The 14,920-nt window shown below is 50.6% G+C and overlaps 1 protein-coding gene across 2 annotated transcripts in view; it reads left to right on the forward strand.

Annotated features, from left to right (window-relative positions):
* ITGA11 (integrin subunit alpha 11) overlaps positions 1 to 14,920 on the forward strand; it is a 150,820-nt gene that overhangs the window by 5,238 nt on the left and 130,662 nt on the right. For both annotated transcript variants that reach the window (XM_090029026.1, XM_090029025.1), the window contains exon 2: positions 12,952 to 13,063. In XM_090029026.1, coding sequence (XP_089885152.1) covers positions 12,952 to 13,063 — 112 coding nt within the window. The remainder of the gene's footprint in view (positions 1 to 12,951; positions 13,064 to 14,920) is intronic.

The following is a 14,920-nucleotide window of genomic DNA, read 5'->3' on the forward strand; positions in this document are numbered from 1 at the left end:
ACCAAATATAGGATCGCACTCGGGTTATTGCTGTCCGGGCTCTGCAAGCTTTAGTGCGTGCGTGCGCGTGGACACTGCTGCTGCACGTAACAAGCCACGCGGCCTGTCAGATGCGTGCTCAGCTACCGAACAGTAGCTCCCTTCCTTTCCACGTGCAAGCCATGCTCCCAGCAGTGGCAGAGCATGCTCTCCACTGAGGCTGGACCATAACTAACTGTGCAAGAGCAAGCATGTGTGCGTGCAACAGGCAGATGATCAAGGAGCTTGCCCAGGAGGTAGGAAACCCAGGTCATAGTTTCTGGGTTGAACTGAGCAGAGCTGACAACCTGGGACTCTTGCGTCCTTGGCAGAGACTTTAACCCAGGGGTAGGCAACCCCCGGCATGGGTGCCGGAGTGCAGCACTCAAAGCATTTTGTTTGGCACGTGGGCCGCGAGTGGGCGGAAGGGAAGGGTCGGGGCTGCACTGCCACAATGAGGATCGGGCCTTTTGTGCCTCCCCCAGACACGCCAACACCTTGCACGTTGAGGTTGTGGATGTTTTTGGTGCTGTGCCCAAAAACATTGCTGACCCCTGCTCTAGCCCTTAGGCCTTTGGCTATTCTGGGATGTTGCTTTTACCAAGAAGCTTGAGTTCAGGCCTCAAAAACTGATGTGGTTCTGTGAGGTTTTAGTGGTTTCCCAAAGGGTGGCGGTGTTGTGTTTTTTTAATGGAGAAGGGGAAAATTTGTTAGGGTGTCTGGTCAGTCTTACAGGTTCCCCACACTGCACTGGCAAGTCCCAGTCTTTCTCCTCCTCTGGTACTGGAAGGTGTGATAGTCCGGGTAGTCTACCACTCCCTGGCTGTGTTTTGGCAGCAATGCAATCCTAAAAGGTGATGGTTCAACTTGGACCTCTTCGCAGCATACATGCAGCCAGGTCTGTCCAGGGATAAAAGTGACATTCTTGGAGCAGGTTATGTATTATGTCTGTCCACAGCCCTAGAGTTGTTTTTTTCCCCCAACCCTCTCTCCTCTCCAGTTCAGTTCTGTGTAAATTATGCAAACTTTGAAGCTGAATCACAGCACAAAGACCTATGCCTGGTTAGCTACAGTTTGTAATCACATGCATCACCGCTACAACAACCATCATAACCCATTGCTAGGAGTTTCTGTTTCAGTAAGGCATAGCATGGTAGGGCTGCCTTGGTCCGTGGATCAAAGACCAGATGCTACCAGACAGAGACACCGAGATTCATGGACTTACCAACTGGCCAGTCAGATGTCTTAGGATTTGAAACCAAATCTTCCAGGCCCACAGGCATGGTCCTAGGTGGCAGCAGCACCACCCAACAACTGGTTAAATACTGGCCCCAACCCAACCTGGGCTACCAACCCAACCTATAAGGCTACCAGTGGAAGACCATGTGATCTGAAAGAACCAATGGGAACAACAAGCCCTTGATGGAAAGGCTATAAAACCCTCTCACTTACTGTAGGGTGTTGTCCTGGCAATATTTTTAGGTGTTACTGCTTTAGACCATCCTGTCTTGATCAACTGATGCTATGACCATGATCTTCCCTTGGCCTGTGGCTTGACATCCTGGTGCCTGGATGCAGGCCTGACTTTGACCATGGCTCTGGTCCTCATGCCCTAGACCAGGCTTGCTTGTGATTTCTTGTTCCCTGGGCTCTGCTTCCTGAAGTCCTGGCTCTATCCCTGTTCCTGGTTCCTGCACTGCGTTGTTGGCTCCTAGCTTAGTGGGGCAACTGCCTACACCCTGCTCATACGTCTGGTATAATCACCCTTAAGGAAAGCACAGCTTGAATATCACCTGGCCGGGGGAGACCTAGCCAGTTCCCTGAATGAGAAGTAGTCCATAAAATTGCCCATGTCTAACCTCCCCGGTGTATGATCTGCTGACGAACACAGGCCATCTGCCTTCCCCCCACGTCTGTAGGCATTGGTAAAGCATGGTTTGCCTGGAACATGTGCATGTAGGGCAAGCTCTCTGCTGTGCCATACACCAGTGCAAGTCACTTAGTCTCTGTTCACCATCGCTACAACTTTGCTTAGTCTCTAGGGTGTAAATCTACCCTGCCATCACCTCTACAGCCAGTGATCATCAACCTGAATTGCAGGGGTGTTAGACTTATGACTTTAAACTCAACGTGCTCAAATACCGTACTAATGAGCTACCTAAGCTCTTTGGAGCAACCCATTGCATTGCTCCTCTCCTTTCTTGGAAATCCTGCTCTCAGAAGCACCTGGAAAGACTGTAACAAAGCAAAATTCATCTTCATTTTGTCACTTTAGGTAATGGGGCAGCTGCAATGCTACAGTCAGGATGGACTGGACGTGGAGGAGACAGGAAGAGGTCTGTGCAGGAAAGAGGGAAAACCTCTTTCTCTTGGAGGAAAAGGTTGCTTTTCTTCTCAGCTTTGCTTCCCAAATGCATTTTCCCTTTGCTTTGCTTTGCTTAAGCTGATGAGAATTGGGAACTTGGACTCAACACGAACTCCAGTACCAAAGGAGATATTTGAGGCTTCCTGTCTTGGCAGGATCATGAGCAAAATATGTGGGATTTGGTCGATAATTTATGACGGTGATGTCACTTTTAACAAGAAAATAAGACGTGGTTCTTCAGACTGTTAACGGTCTCCCTGACAACCTTTCACGAGATTTGTTCGGTTAACTTAAGCTAGGCTAAATGGTCTCCCATCTTTCTTTCCCTTCAAACACAGGTCTCAACATCTGCCTGCATTTCTTTGAACTACTCTTCCTCCAGTCCATGCATTTCACTGGCTTCACCTCTCTTGGTTTTAAATGTTTCCTCCAAACCATTTTATGTCTGTCATCCCAAACTGTCCCACTACGAGTTCATAGTTGTGTGGTATTAAGCTCTTAGTATGTCCATGCACTCAGAGCACACCGAGGCTGAGATGCAGATGCCTCTGGTCTGGCCTGAAGGGAAAGGGCCCCGTGTATCTTCTCAGCAGTGCAGAGAAGGGGCATTTACTGGCCTGGGGTGTTAGGGTAGCCCTATTCTTCTCAAAGCACCATTGCTGTCTAGGGATCACCCCTGCATGCTAGACGGTCATAGGTGAGTTAACCCCAAAGCCCTCCCAGACACCAGATCTGCTCTGCTTGACACTGAGAAAGCCACTTGGCTTCGTGCGGTCTGGGGAAGGATGGGGCACAGTGATGACCTCCATTAGGATTTGACCCTGAAGGTCTGATGAATCTTGGTGTTCAAATGTGGTGCTCTGACCACTAAAGTATCCCTCAGGCCTTGTCCCTTCATCATTTGATGCTCGGAGGGAGATGCAGCTATTTCTTGTTGACTAGACGGGGTACAAGGGAGAACTCACTTCAAACAGGAGATGGTCGATTTTGTACACAGCCAAACCCCAAGATTGAACCTGTAACGCTTCTAAAAGTTTGAATGAAAGATTCCCAACTCCATCAGTTGCTGCTCCCCTTTATATTGAAAAAAAACACTTTTCATGTTTAACTGGGGACAAGTGCACTGATGGTGACAAAAAAAATCTTCATATTTTTCCAAGCAGGAAGCAAGCGTGACCACCTGAAACCTGAGATCCTGCTCCTGCCTTTGTTTCGAGGGCAATTGCATCCTCACAGCAGGTGAGAGGCTCCATGCCAGCTATGCACTGACCCCCACAAAGGAGTTTTCCACCTATTAACTCCTCTGTGAAATCCTATGAAATACAACTTTCATTTCTACCCAGGAGAACTTCTACAATCTTTCTCCAATGCTTGATGAAGCGTGTTTGTGCTCGAAAGCTTGCAAAGAAATACTTTTTTTTTTTTGCAAAAACCTTGTTGGTTTAATAAAAGATCTCATCTCTACCACGAGTCCTGATGGTGACATTGTAGAGATGCAGATGGAGCCTCTCAGAAGCAGCACAAACTTTGTACCTGCTGCCAGAAACAATCACTGCTGCCCCGAAGCTACAGAAATGGCAGGCACATTTGGAGAAAGTGTGGCGGGGTGGGAAGCACAGTCAGTCTCAGGGAGACGGATACAGCTGGTTCAGTGAGAATTGGGTGGGGGGCTGGACTCGATGATCTCCCGAGGTCCCTTCCAGCCCTGATGTCTATGAAATCTATGACATCTTTGAGCTCCTATCTGGTGTAGTTCTCCACTTTGGGAATTCATGGAGGTTTTGCACTGATTTATGGAAGTAGAACTGATAAATGTAGAGTTTCCCTGGGATCTTCCCCTTCTGCCTGCCCCCATCCATGCCCAGCTCTCTCGCCAGAACTAAATGATGCTTTCAGCCTGGACCAGCTGCTTGGGCTGCCAGTATGGGCTGAGGACCAGGCTCTGCCTTCACTTGGGCTGGTTACCTGCCCGCCATGTAGTTGAGGACACAGTGATCCAAACTCAACCAAAATCACTTGCACACTGGTATTCCCCAGTGCCTCCCGCTGTTCCCTGGCAGGACTGTACATTTTTGGCTGTACATCACCAGAAAAAAATGACAGAGCAGCTCAGATCACTCCCATGGTGCATGGTCTGGGAGCTCACATAGGCGCGTGCACAGGAAGGACACCTTAAATTAGGCCTGGCATTTCAATGCAGCCACCCACACCCAGGCCAGGCTCCTTGGGATGCTTGAGCCTGAAGGCCAATTGTCCAAGCCAAGTCTGCCATGAAGGTGTGCCATACACGTACCCCTAGCACCTGCCAGCTCTGCCAGTGTCCCTGGCTCAGCATTCCCTTTGGGCAGCACACGGTAGGCAGCTTGGAAAGTACCTTTCATCCTAGGAGGATCTGCATTGCAGTGGGGGAGCCCCTGACCAGACAAATATAACAGCAGTGTCTGCTGGGACAGTAGGCCTGGAGGACTGTATATTTAAAATGGTCATTATCTGGGGACTGAGCAGGCTACGGTTGTGAAACACTTAACGGAAAAGGGTTAAGCTGTGAAACGCTTAATGGAAAAGGATTAAGTCCTCCTTTGGTCCAGCTTTGTGCTGAATAGTAGCACTTAATGCAAGCTTTATACCACCTCGTCTCTTCTCTTTGTAATCAGGCCAAGGCTCTCTTCCTGTGATGAAGGCCAGGCATCGTCTTGGTCATTTTTTCTTTCCTTGAAAAGGATGCGATAGGACAACAATTATATACAGGAGCTTAACTGCTAGTCAAAACAGCCAGTGCAATGCCTGCCAGAAAGGTAATTAACTGTCACAGCGACTTCTTCTGGCTTCCTAATTCCAGGGACCTATTTGTGCATGTGTTCCCTTTGCCAAAAGCGCCCCAGCTCTGAAGTGTCTCGGCCACAGCTGTGCTTGTTGCAGCACTCTGAAAACTGTTTGGACAACGGTTGCACACTGCCAGTGCAGACAAGGGGGAAGAAACACTTAATCTGAGACTCTGGCTTGAACTCATAGGCTCCTGTGCTGGCTACCAAGGTCCCTTCGGAGCATGTGGGAGCAACACAGCATGTCCTATTTCAGTCTCATCCTCTCTTTCTGGCATGGTTGGGCATGACCCTACAGCTTCACCCCCAGGCCTCTCCTGGAAGAGGGCTAGCTGCAGAAAGAGGGGATCCTGCTTCTGGTGGGGGGTGAGGCTTGTTGGGAATTACACATTTGGGCTCCAGTATTGATAAAACCTTACAAGAACCTCACAACATTGGAGGGTTTCTCCCTCCCGCAGTTCCAGTTCCTGAAGTGCCATGTCAATTGTAAGTTTTGAGGCCTTCTGGTTGTGCAAGAAGGGCTTGAAAACATATTGCCCTAAGAGTTCAGACACCAAAGGGTAAAGATAAAACCAAAAACAGTGGGTTTTGGTTGGGCTTTTTTCCTCCCAAATATCATAATTTTTTAACTCGGTCTCACTCTTTTTAGAGGACCTGGCTAATGACTGAAGGCGTGTAGTTGGTAATACTTCATCTCCTGCTGGTGTTTCCAAGGGATCGTTTGATGGGAGGAGGTTTTTTTCCCCCCCTCCCAGAGCTAAGGGTAAAATGGAAATGGAGGCAATTTGATTACAAGTTGGTCTTGTTCATTATGATTTTGTGCCAGCCCTTCTGGGGATGTGGGGAAGGAGGAGAGGCTGACTCGGGGTCTTATCTCTTGCTTGTTCTTCTGGGGACACAGCAAGCCAAAGCACATTGTCTCAGTTCACACGTGTGTACTAACCTGCCCATTTTACACTTCTCTAATAGGTCCCATCTAGGCCCTGGAGCTTGAGAGAAACATTACCAGTTTCTATTTATTTTTCCTCCTTGCCTTTTATGAATAGTCGTGATGGGTTATTCCTAGGATCCCATCTTTCCTGGAGGAGTGGTGATCACTTCAGGACCATACTATGGCCATGCATCAGCTTGCCCACTTGAGGACTTTTGCCTTTGTTTGTTGTTTCTTTGGAAAGCATTCAGGCTGAGTACAGAAAGTCAAAAAGCCCAAGGCTGAATTGATTCAGTTTTTGCAGGTTAGCCTAAGCTGCACAGAACTAATTGAAACAGAAGTGAAGAGACATTTACCTTTGAATCAGGAAATGAAGCCACTTGCCTGCAGTGGCTCAGGCCAGAAGCCAGGGGGCACTGGAGAATGGCTCTCTGGTTGTGTGCTCACTTCCTTTTCCTGCTGCCCCCAAGGTCTTTGGGATTTGCAGTCCAGAATCACAGCAGCAGGATTCTGCAGGGTTTCTTGTCACTTCTTCATCTTGCTTCCAGGTGCCTCTGGGTTTTGTAGTCCACAATCACAGCCAGCAGTAAGTCTGAGCAGGGGAAGGGGAGTCTAACTCCCCTCCTTGGCCCCAGACCCTGGCCAGAGTCTGCTAGGGGGCAGTTCCCTCCCCTGCCCCCCTACAGACTGGGCTGCATCCCCGAGGCAGGCTTACCTGCCTTCCTCATCAGCCATCCCTCACTGCTCCAGCTAGGGAGCAGAGGAGTACAGCTAACCCTTCTCTGCTGGAGCAGACAGCACAGCCCAGCCTAGGGCTGCAAAGCATGCTGGGATGCTAGGGGACTGTGATTTAACTTGAACCAGGAAGGGGTCTGGGACAGAAGTTCCCTAAACTGGTGTGATCTAAATCAGTTAAGCCTGATACTACATTCAACCAGGTGTATCTTAAATCAGTTTCAGACATTTTGAAACTGGTTTATGTGCACTGAGTTTCTGTTCTGTTACAGGTGTAAACCAGTCTCTGATCACTTAAACTAGGTTACGTGTAACTTCTGTCCCTAGCCTCAAGCAGGTTTACAAGATCTTCGTGCCGCGGGCGGAGGGAGCTGAGGGGCCGTGTTGGTCTGAAGTCAGGGTGGCACCTCAGAGACCGGCTCAGAAAGGCATGAGCTTTCACAGGCACCTGCGTTTGGTAGGCTGTTTCCTTGGCAAGCTTATGCCTCTCTGAATCATTTAGGGCTGGGTGACACCTCAGACTCTATAGATAGGGACCAAGGATGCACCCTGGATCCTCTTGCCCAGGCAGAGCACGTGGCCTATAAAGTTACCTAGAGGATGCAGTTGCCTCGTGGAATGAAAAATTGTGCTGCACCAAATGAAAACCCCGCTGCTCCTGTTCCCTAGGAGGCTAAACTCCTGCCCCAATCGAGACTGAGACTGTTACTGATGTAGGCGCCTTTCTAGCGCAAAGCTAGAGCTAGTAGCAACAACTAAACTTTGTATTCATCTTGGTAGAGTCTGAGCAGAGAGACAAATTATACTGAGCTAAGGTGGGGAGGCGAGATGGCATGCCAGATGTCCTTTGTGTTTTGTGCATCTAGCAAGTGCACGCACAGCTGAGATGACTTTGCTCTGACTCACTCAGGAGTGAGCTGCCCTGCTGGGCTCCCGCTTGCTATGGGAGAGCAGACACATGAATCGGGTGTTACAAAACAGTGTGTTTCTTCCCCCCCGTACTTTGGCTGTATTAGGTTCTTGCTCGAGTAATCATGGCCGGGGTCTCCAGAATCGGGTTCAAGTGTGAAAGGGGAGTGACGGGATGGGAATCAGAAAGCCCACCCCAACGTTAGCCACCGAGTGGAGAGCAAGAATCACTGGGGGGGACTTCCACAGCTGCTCAGGGACCACTTGCATTTAAAATACCACAGGTAGCTTTGAAAATCAGCCATTACATCTGCTTCTCTTTGCCAGATTCAAGCCGGTTCTTCTCCATTTTGTACTTGTTTAATCTGCCGGAGAGCGTGGGGTTCACCATCATAAAGGGTGTCAGCGTTAGGCCCGCTATACCTTAGCCGAGCTGGATCAGTCTGTATCGGCTTATTCAGTGTGTTGGTTCTCCGTGATAACCTTCAGCCGTCCCCCCAGCGTGATGATGCCTTGATTGCTTCCAGCCGTATCGGTTGAGCTGCCGTCGGTTTTAGTTACGCTGGGTGGTGGTCGGGATGTGTTTTTGTTAAATGAGTCAGTCCTGCCGCAAGCTATGTTGCATGTGACCTTCACATCTCATCTCCTCTGCTTTCTAGAATTTCTTCTGTAGGATTTTAAAGGGTCTCACCTCTGCTTTCGTTGGCTCGGCTCTGGGGTTTCTCTGCTGAGGAAGCCAGCGTTGCAGCTCTGTTCCTATGGTAACAAAGAATTGGATTTGCTCCTAATATTACTACCTGTAAAAATGCTTTCCATCCCGCACGTTTGCCTGGGAAGCTCCCCTCCCAGGCTCTCCTGACAACGATCTCTTATCGCCCATAAAATTAAAAATCATGAGTCCCACGGAGCAGCCCATGGCCAAGAGGCTGCCTTTCAAAATGTTTATTCGCCAACAGTTCCCACATCACAAAGCCTGCGACCAGGCAACTATTTCCCATCCTCTGAGGAGGGAGATAGAGGCACATCTCAGCTAGGCAGTGTCCACATCTTCAGGGCACCCTGTCTCTTCTGGATCCCTGCACAAATCCCATGATCAGCTGGTGTCTAACTGGAGGATGTTTCTGGGGAAGAGCATATAGTCCATGAGGCAAGCGCAAGTCCAAGTTCATAGCATTTAAACCAAGATGTGCTGTATTAGGCCTTTAGGAACAGAGTCAAGCAATCCTGGCTGAGATGTATCAAGCTGAGCATCGGCCGTAGCCTAAACAGCCCAAACCCATACTTGCAAACTAATGCACCTTGTCTTTGCATGCCTGAGGCTGTTGTGAGCATGAGAAGAAGGCACCCCACAGCAGTCAACACAAGAAAGGAGAGTAATTGCCAAGCCCAACACCCTGCAACTTGATGAGAGATGGGAATAAACCTACTTACAAGCCTCCGCAGGTCTACAGACAGGTCTCTAGCATCTCGTGGTCATCAGTCATTTTATCAAACTGAGTCTTCTTCCTACCGCATCTGTGTAGTTTACTGATCAGGTCAGAGAGGTTGGAGTGAAGGCCATGGGAATTATCTTTCAGATAATCTTAGCCTTGGAAAGGAAGTTGACAAAACTGCATTTCGTTAGCATGGGCAGCACAGCTTCCAACAGAAAGGTGCTGCCAGTCTGCATGAATATGGGGCTGGCTGGTCTTCCCTGGCCCGTACTCTCCAGAAGGATGTAAATCCAGGGTGCAAGTTGTGCCATTAAGTTAATCATCATATCTCCAAGAACCTGAAAATTCCTCAACTAGAGGTGATTTGGGTAAATCTGATATTTTTTAATAGACCAACTCAAATAGTTGGTCTAATAAAAGATATCAGATTCACCCAAAGCACCTTGTCTGCCTGGTCCTTAGACCAACAAGCCTACAACCTACACCCCGAGCAGTGATTTGGCATTTATTCTTTCCCAGACACTTACCCTACCTCTGTGGGCACAGGTATAATCCTCATGAAGATGGGAGTTCAGATTAAGCCACTATTAGCTTTGCTGCCCCTAACTCAAACCAGACCTAAGAACTGAGATTTCTTAGGGGAGGGTATGAGCCACCCAAGCTTCACTGGTACACATACACCGGGGCTTTGTCTTTCAGCCACAAAGTTGCTGCTATTTAGGACTTATTTAATCCATGCAAACCGTGGGCCCTTAACACCTCTGTCTCCTGAGAGGGAGCTGCAGTAGAAACCCGTAGAACTGACTCGAAATAATCCAGTCTTGGCTTTCATTGCTTGTAATGTTTAGCAAGCATCGCTCCCCTCCTGTGCCGGCCTGGCTTGGATCACAGTTGTGTGCTGCTGCAAGCGGCAGATGTGAAAAGCAAAAAAAACCCCAGAAGATTTGACGTGACTCCATCATATTTTATGCATTGTGGTGAACATGTTCACATTTTTCCTATACTTCATCTTCTTTCTCCCAGTCCCTATTAAATGCATGTGAGCTTTGAGTTGAGCATGAACAGCTGATCCCGATCAGAAGCCCATCTGTCTGTCAAGCATGTATCCTCTTCAAAAACTGTACTTTCCTGTAGCTCAATGTTGCTGATAACGGCATATCTTTACAAATGCTAAAGTAAGACTTCTGGACATGAAACTCCTTGAGGAGAAGATTACTAGATGCACCAAGCTAAGAGAGGTTCAGGAGCAGTCCAGCATTGGATTACCTTTGGGCTGTATAAATATCTTCTGTTGTATACACCATTGCGCATTTGCTCGGAAAATAAATGGCCGTAAATATGTGTGTGTATATAAAAACTCAAGCTGGCTCCCAGCTTTTGGGATTGCAAGAAACATCCGTTGGCTTTTGCAGGGATATCCAGAAATCTACTTGCTCTTTCTGTGCCCCAGCACAGCAGAAATCAAGCCAGGCTTATTCATTTCTTTCACCGCAATTAAAATTCTTGAACCGCATCAAGATAGTTCCATCGTCGCTCTGCCCGGGCTCGGCACGGCGTGCGCGCAGGAGGGAGCTCTTCCCGTCCCGTTGGCAGCCCCTCGTCTTGCTGTTTACATTCCAGCTCTCTTGAGCTCATCGGCAGCAACAAAATACGTCCCGAAAGAACACCCTATAGCGCACCAAAAAATGCACTGTTTTGATTGACTTCGGTGACCACAGAATACCGTTCGTACAAAAATGCGTGAGCCTCTCCATAACCCTGTCTGCCTTAGACGATCGAATTGGTGAAGGTGCATTTATCAGTGCGAAGAGCCTGCTCGCTCTCGTAGGTTGAGGTGCTTACAGGGTCTGTGAGATGCCTGCAGCGCGGGTCTGTTAGCAGTATATAATGACTTGCCCGAAACATCTGTGCAGGGGGAGTTAGTGGCTACGTGGATGTTGGGCCCGGGTGCATGGAAGTAAATGCATTGAACACCTACATGCATCCGCCCTCAAAAGTAGGTGACCAGAAATGAATCCAGCGTGGCAAAGGGAGGACTGGTTGTTGCTGGCTCCCAATGTGTTCATTGCAGGGCTGCTGGCGCGTTGCAAAGGGGGCTAGGTTCAGGCTAGTAGAGGCCAGCAGCAAGCTACCCCCAGAGCAAGAAGTAGTTTGGCCTCAGAGGGTGTCTGAAGCACATTCAAGTGCTCTTCAGGATGGAGATGGGCATCTCTCTGCGGGCAGGGGAGAGGGCTAGAAGCAGCGGCTTGCAGCTTTAGCAGGAGGAATCAAGGCTGGAGATAAGGAGGAACTTTCTGGCTTTAAGGGTGGTCAAGCCATGCGACGGGCTGCCTAGAGACACCGCGGGATCTCCATCCTTGGAAATGTTTAAGAGCAGGCTGGGCAACGTTTGGCAGGGCTGATCTTGCCTTGAGCAGGGGCTGGGTTACATGAGGTCCCTTCAAGCCCCATCTTCACAGGATTGGGGGAGGGGACAGATGCGTCTCTCGTTGTCCCATGCTCAGGGCTGCCAGGTTACAGGCATGGTCGGACCACTCGCCTTTCAAACCCCATGAGGTGCGAGCCCCACTGGTCGCATGTTTGCAGTGTTTTCCATCCCCAGGTTGGGGTGTCCTTCAACCAGGGAGAGATTCAGCGTTGGGGCTCCTCACGTGGCCCTTGCTGTCGAGCTCGAGCGCTGCCTTCCCTACCCTCCACCCCTTGCAGCATCGGTAGCTTCCACCAGATAGGTAGGAGAGCGCGGCGGAGATCTTGCGACGACTGCGGCACTCGGTCTGGTCGTGAAGACCGGATTGAATAGACGGGACATGCATCTGCTAACCCTGTTAGAGCACCAGTCCATATTCAGAAGGAGCTGGCTCACTCTTACGCTGCTTGTGAGCGGAGGATATTAGGGGGGACGTCTTTTGTTAGATGCTCCTGGCAGCTGTGGCTCCTCCGAAGGACCCACAAAAAAACCCGTTGCTTCTCTTTCTCATAACTTTGCTTATCCTGGGCAAGGATGGCTCTGCAGCATAGACGCTCCTAGAAATGGTCTCGGTGCTCAAAAGAGTTAAGCCCCTGCAGCCTGCAGATGGGCTGGAGAGCAGAAACAGGTGTCTTCCTTCAGATTTGCACAGCTGTGACCTTTTCCGCCCCCAACAAGCAGGTTTAAAAATAGTTGGAGCCCGGGTCAGCCAGCGGTCTAGTGACACGTCCCACGCAGGGGAGCCGAGGGCAGCACTTGAACTCGGTCCCTCGATGCGCAGGCGGGTACAGGGTGAGAAACGAATGGTAGCTCAGTTCGTGGGCCAGGGATAAGTCGCCCTGCTGCATTAGGAAGGTTTCCTGGCAAAGGGGGAAGCCTGGAAATGCAGAGCACTCGCATCTCTCCCTTTCTTCAGTGAAAGAAAGGACCAGACCTGCGAGCTGGGACTTGTGCAACCTGTAAATCTGCTTCTCCCTTATCACCGCTGGTCCAGTGCCCCATGGGCTGCTTGGCCCTTATGGTGCGGATGCAGTTGCCTGACAAAAGACTTGCAGAGCAGGATGTATGCAGAGCAGACTCCAACCCCTGGACAGTGTCCCCCCCCACACACACATCTGTCTTCCTGATGTGGGTTCAGAATAGACCCGCACTTAGCACCCGCGTGGCTTTGCCCATCAAGCAAGGTAAGGGATGTCCCCGGCCCCAGATGTTGCCCCACTCCCGCATTCGCTTGGACTGATGAGATGTGTTTTCTTTTTCTCCCACATCAGGATTCTGCGACACCTTCAACATCGACACCAAAAGGCCCAAGATCATCCAGGGCTCCAAAGAAGCGTATTTCGGCTACACGGTGCAGCAGCATGACATCGCTGGGAAGAAATGGTAAGCGAACATCAGCGGTGGCAGAGCTCTGCCATAGCGCTCTGCGAGAACCGCGGGGTTGAAAGACGGCTCGTGGGGCATCCAGCCGGGCCCCAGTGTGCGTGGTATCGTCCTCATCACCGGTCCAGGCGCCGTGCTTGTCCCCTCTCTCTGCTGCTGTTGCCTTGGAGGAGGCAGCTTTGGGAAATCTGGTTGAAGAAACTGTTGCTCTCTGTTTTGTTGGTCCGGATCCAGAGGAAGGTCTCTGGGGTTTTGCCCTGCTGTGCCAGAGCCCAGAACCGAACCCATAAGGAGGCATTTGCTTGGAGCGAGGGTCTATTTAACCTTTGCAAGCTCAGTGGCTGCAACACAGGGCCGGGAGCCTGGTGCCTGCACAGACCTTTGCCCAACCTAAACTCCTCCAGGACGCAGGGGCGAAGCAAGGAGGAGACGCTTACGGCCCCAGACTGCGAGGCTTCGCTCTTTGTTGTTCCTGAGCATTGTCGAAGTCCAAGGTACCGCCGGAGGGTGACCTGATTTTCGTGGGAGGGTCTGTCACAGAGACCGTCTTCTCTCGCCAGAGGAAGCAGCTGCAGCACTGTCTGGACCCTGCAATGCTGACGGGTTTTGCATGGTCGCTGGGCAAAGCAGGGCTGGTTCATGACCTTGACTTCCCTCCAGGCAACTTCGCCCTTCCTTTAGCTTCATATCCCCCCTGCACGCCATCTTCCTGCTGCACCCTTCCCTGCTTCCTACACCCCTCGATCCGCCCAACACAGTTCCCGTACTTCTTCACGCCTCACCTACCCATCCCCTGGCCTCCTTGCCAGCCCATAAGCCTCTACGCTGCCTAATCCCTTTCCTCTTCATCCAGCGCATCTTAAACCTGAGCCAGTTTCTTGCTCCCGGGTGCTCTCCACAGGCCACGCTTCCAGAGCCTCCTTTTCCAGGTGGTGAAAAAAATCCATATTTTAGTCCTTAATTGGGCAGCCTGTTGGTACCCAGATCCTACCCACCTGTTCTTGTGTCAGCCCTGCCCTTCCAGCTTTCACTGCTCCTCTCCCTTCCTGCTGCACGTGCAGTAGTCACAGTCCCGCTCAGCCTTGCTCGCTGCCTTGCAGGGTCTGTCTCTGGCCCAGTGCGTTGGGGTGACTTCACCTGGACAGAGCACCACACGAATGTGGTTATATCACTTCTGGTGCCAGAATGAGCTCACAACTAGCTCAGCCATCCGTGCACAGCCTGATGTACTATGCAGTTGTACACCCGTGTCTCCATTTACCATCGTCCTGGGAGCCCTTCCCTGTCCGGAAAGGCACCTGCCCATAACACGTGGCCAGACCTCTCATAGCATCACAGCCAATGAGGGTTGAAGGGACCCCAGGAGGTCCCATCTAGTCCAAACCCCTGCTCAGAGCAGGACCAGCCCCAACTACATCATCCCAGCCAAGGCTTGGTCTACTCCAGTCTTCAAAACCTCCAAGGATGGAGAGCCCACCACCTCTCTGGGTCACCTGTTCCAGTGCTTCACCACCCTCCTAGTGAGAAAGTTTTTCCTAATATCCAACCTCAACTTCCCTTGCTGCAGCTTAAGCCCATTGCTCCTTGTCCTGTCATCTGCCCCCACTGAGAACAACCCAGCTCCATCCTCTTTCCAACCTCCTGCAGGGAGGTGACGGCTGCTATTCAATCCCCCTCGGTCTTCTCTTCTGCAGACTAAATCAGCCCATTTCCCTCAGCCTCTCCTCACCAGTCCTGTCCCCCAACCGTTTCCATCACCTTCCTCTTTTCAACATGTCCACATCCTTTCTGTAGTGGGGGCCCACAACTGGACACGGGACTCCAGATGTGGCCTCCCCGGTGCTGAATCGAGGAGAA

This window comes from Crocodylus siamensis, chromosome 15 (assembly GCF_052110815.1).
Source record: "Crocodylus siamensis isolate JL-2025a chromosome 15, ASM5211081v1, whole genome shotgun sequence".
In the NCBI taxonomy this organism is placed as follows: Eukaryota; Metazoa; Chordata; order Crocodylia; family Crocodylidae; genus Crocodylus; species Crocodylus siamensis.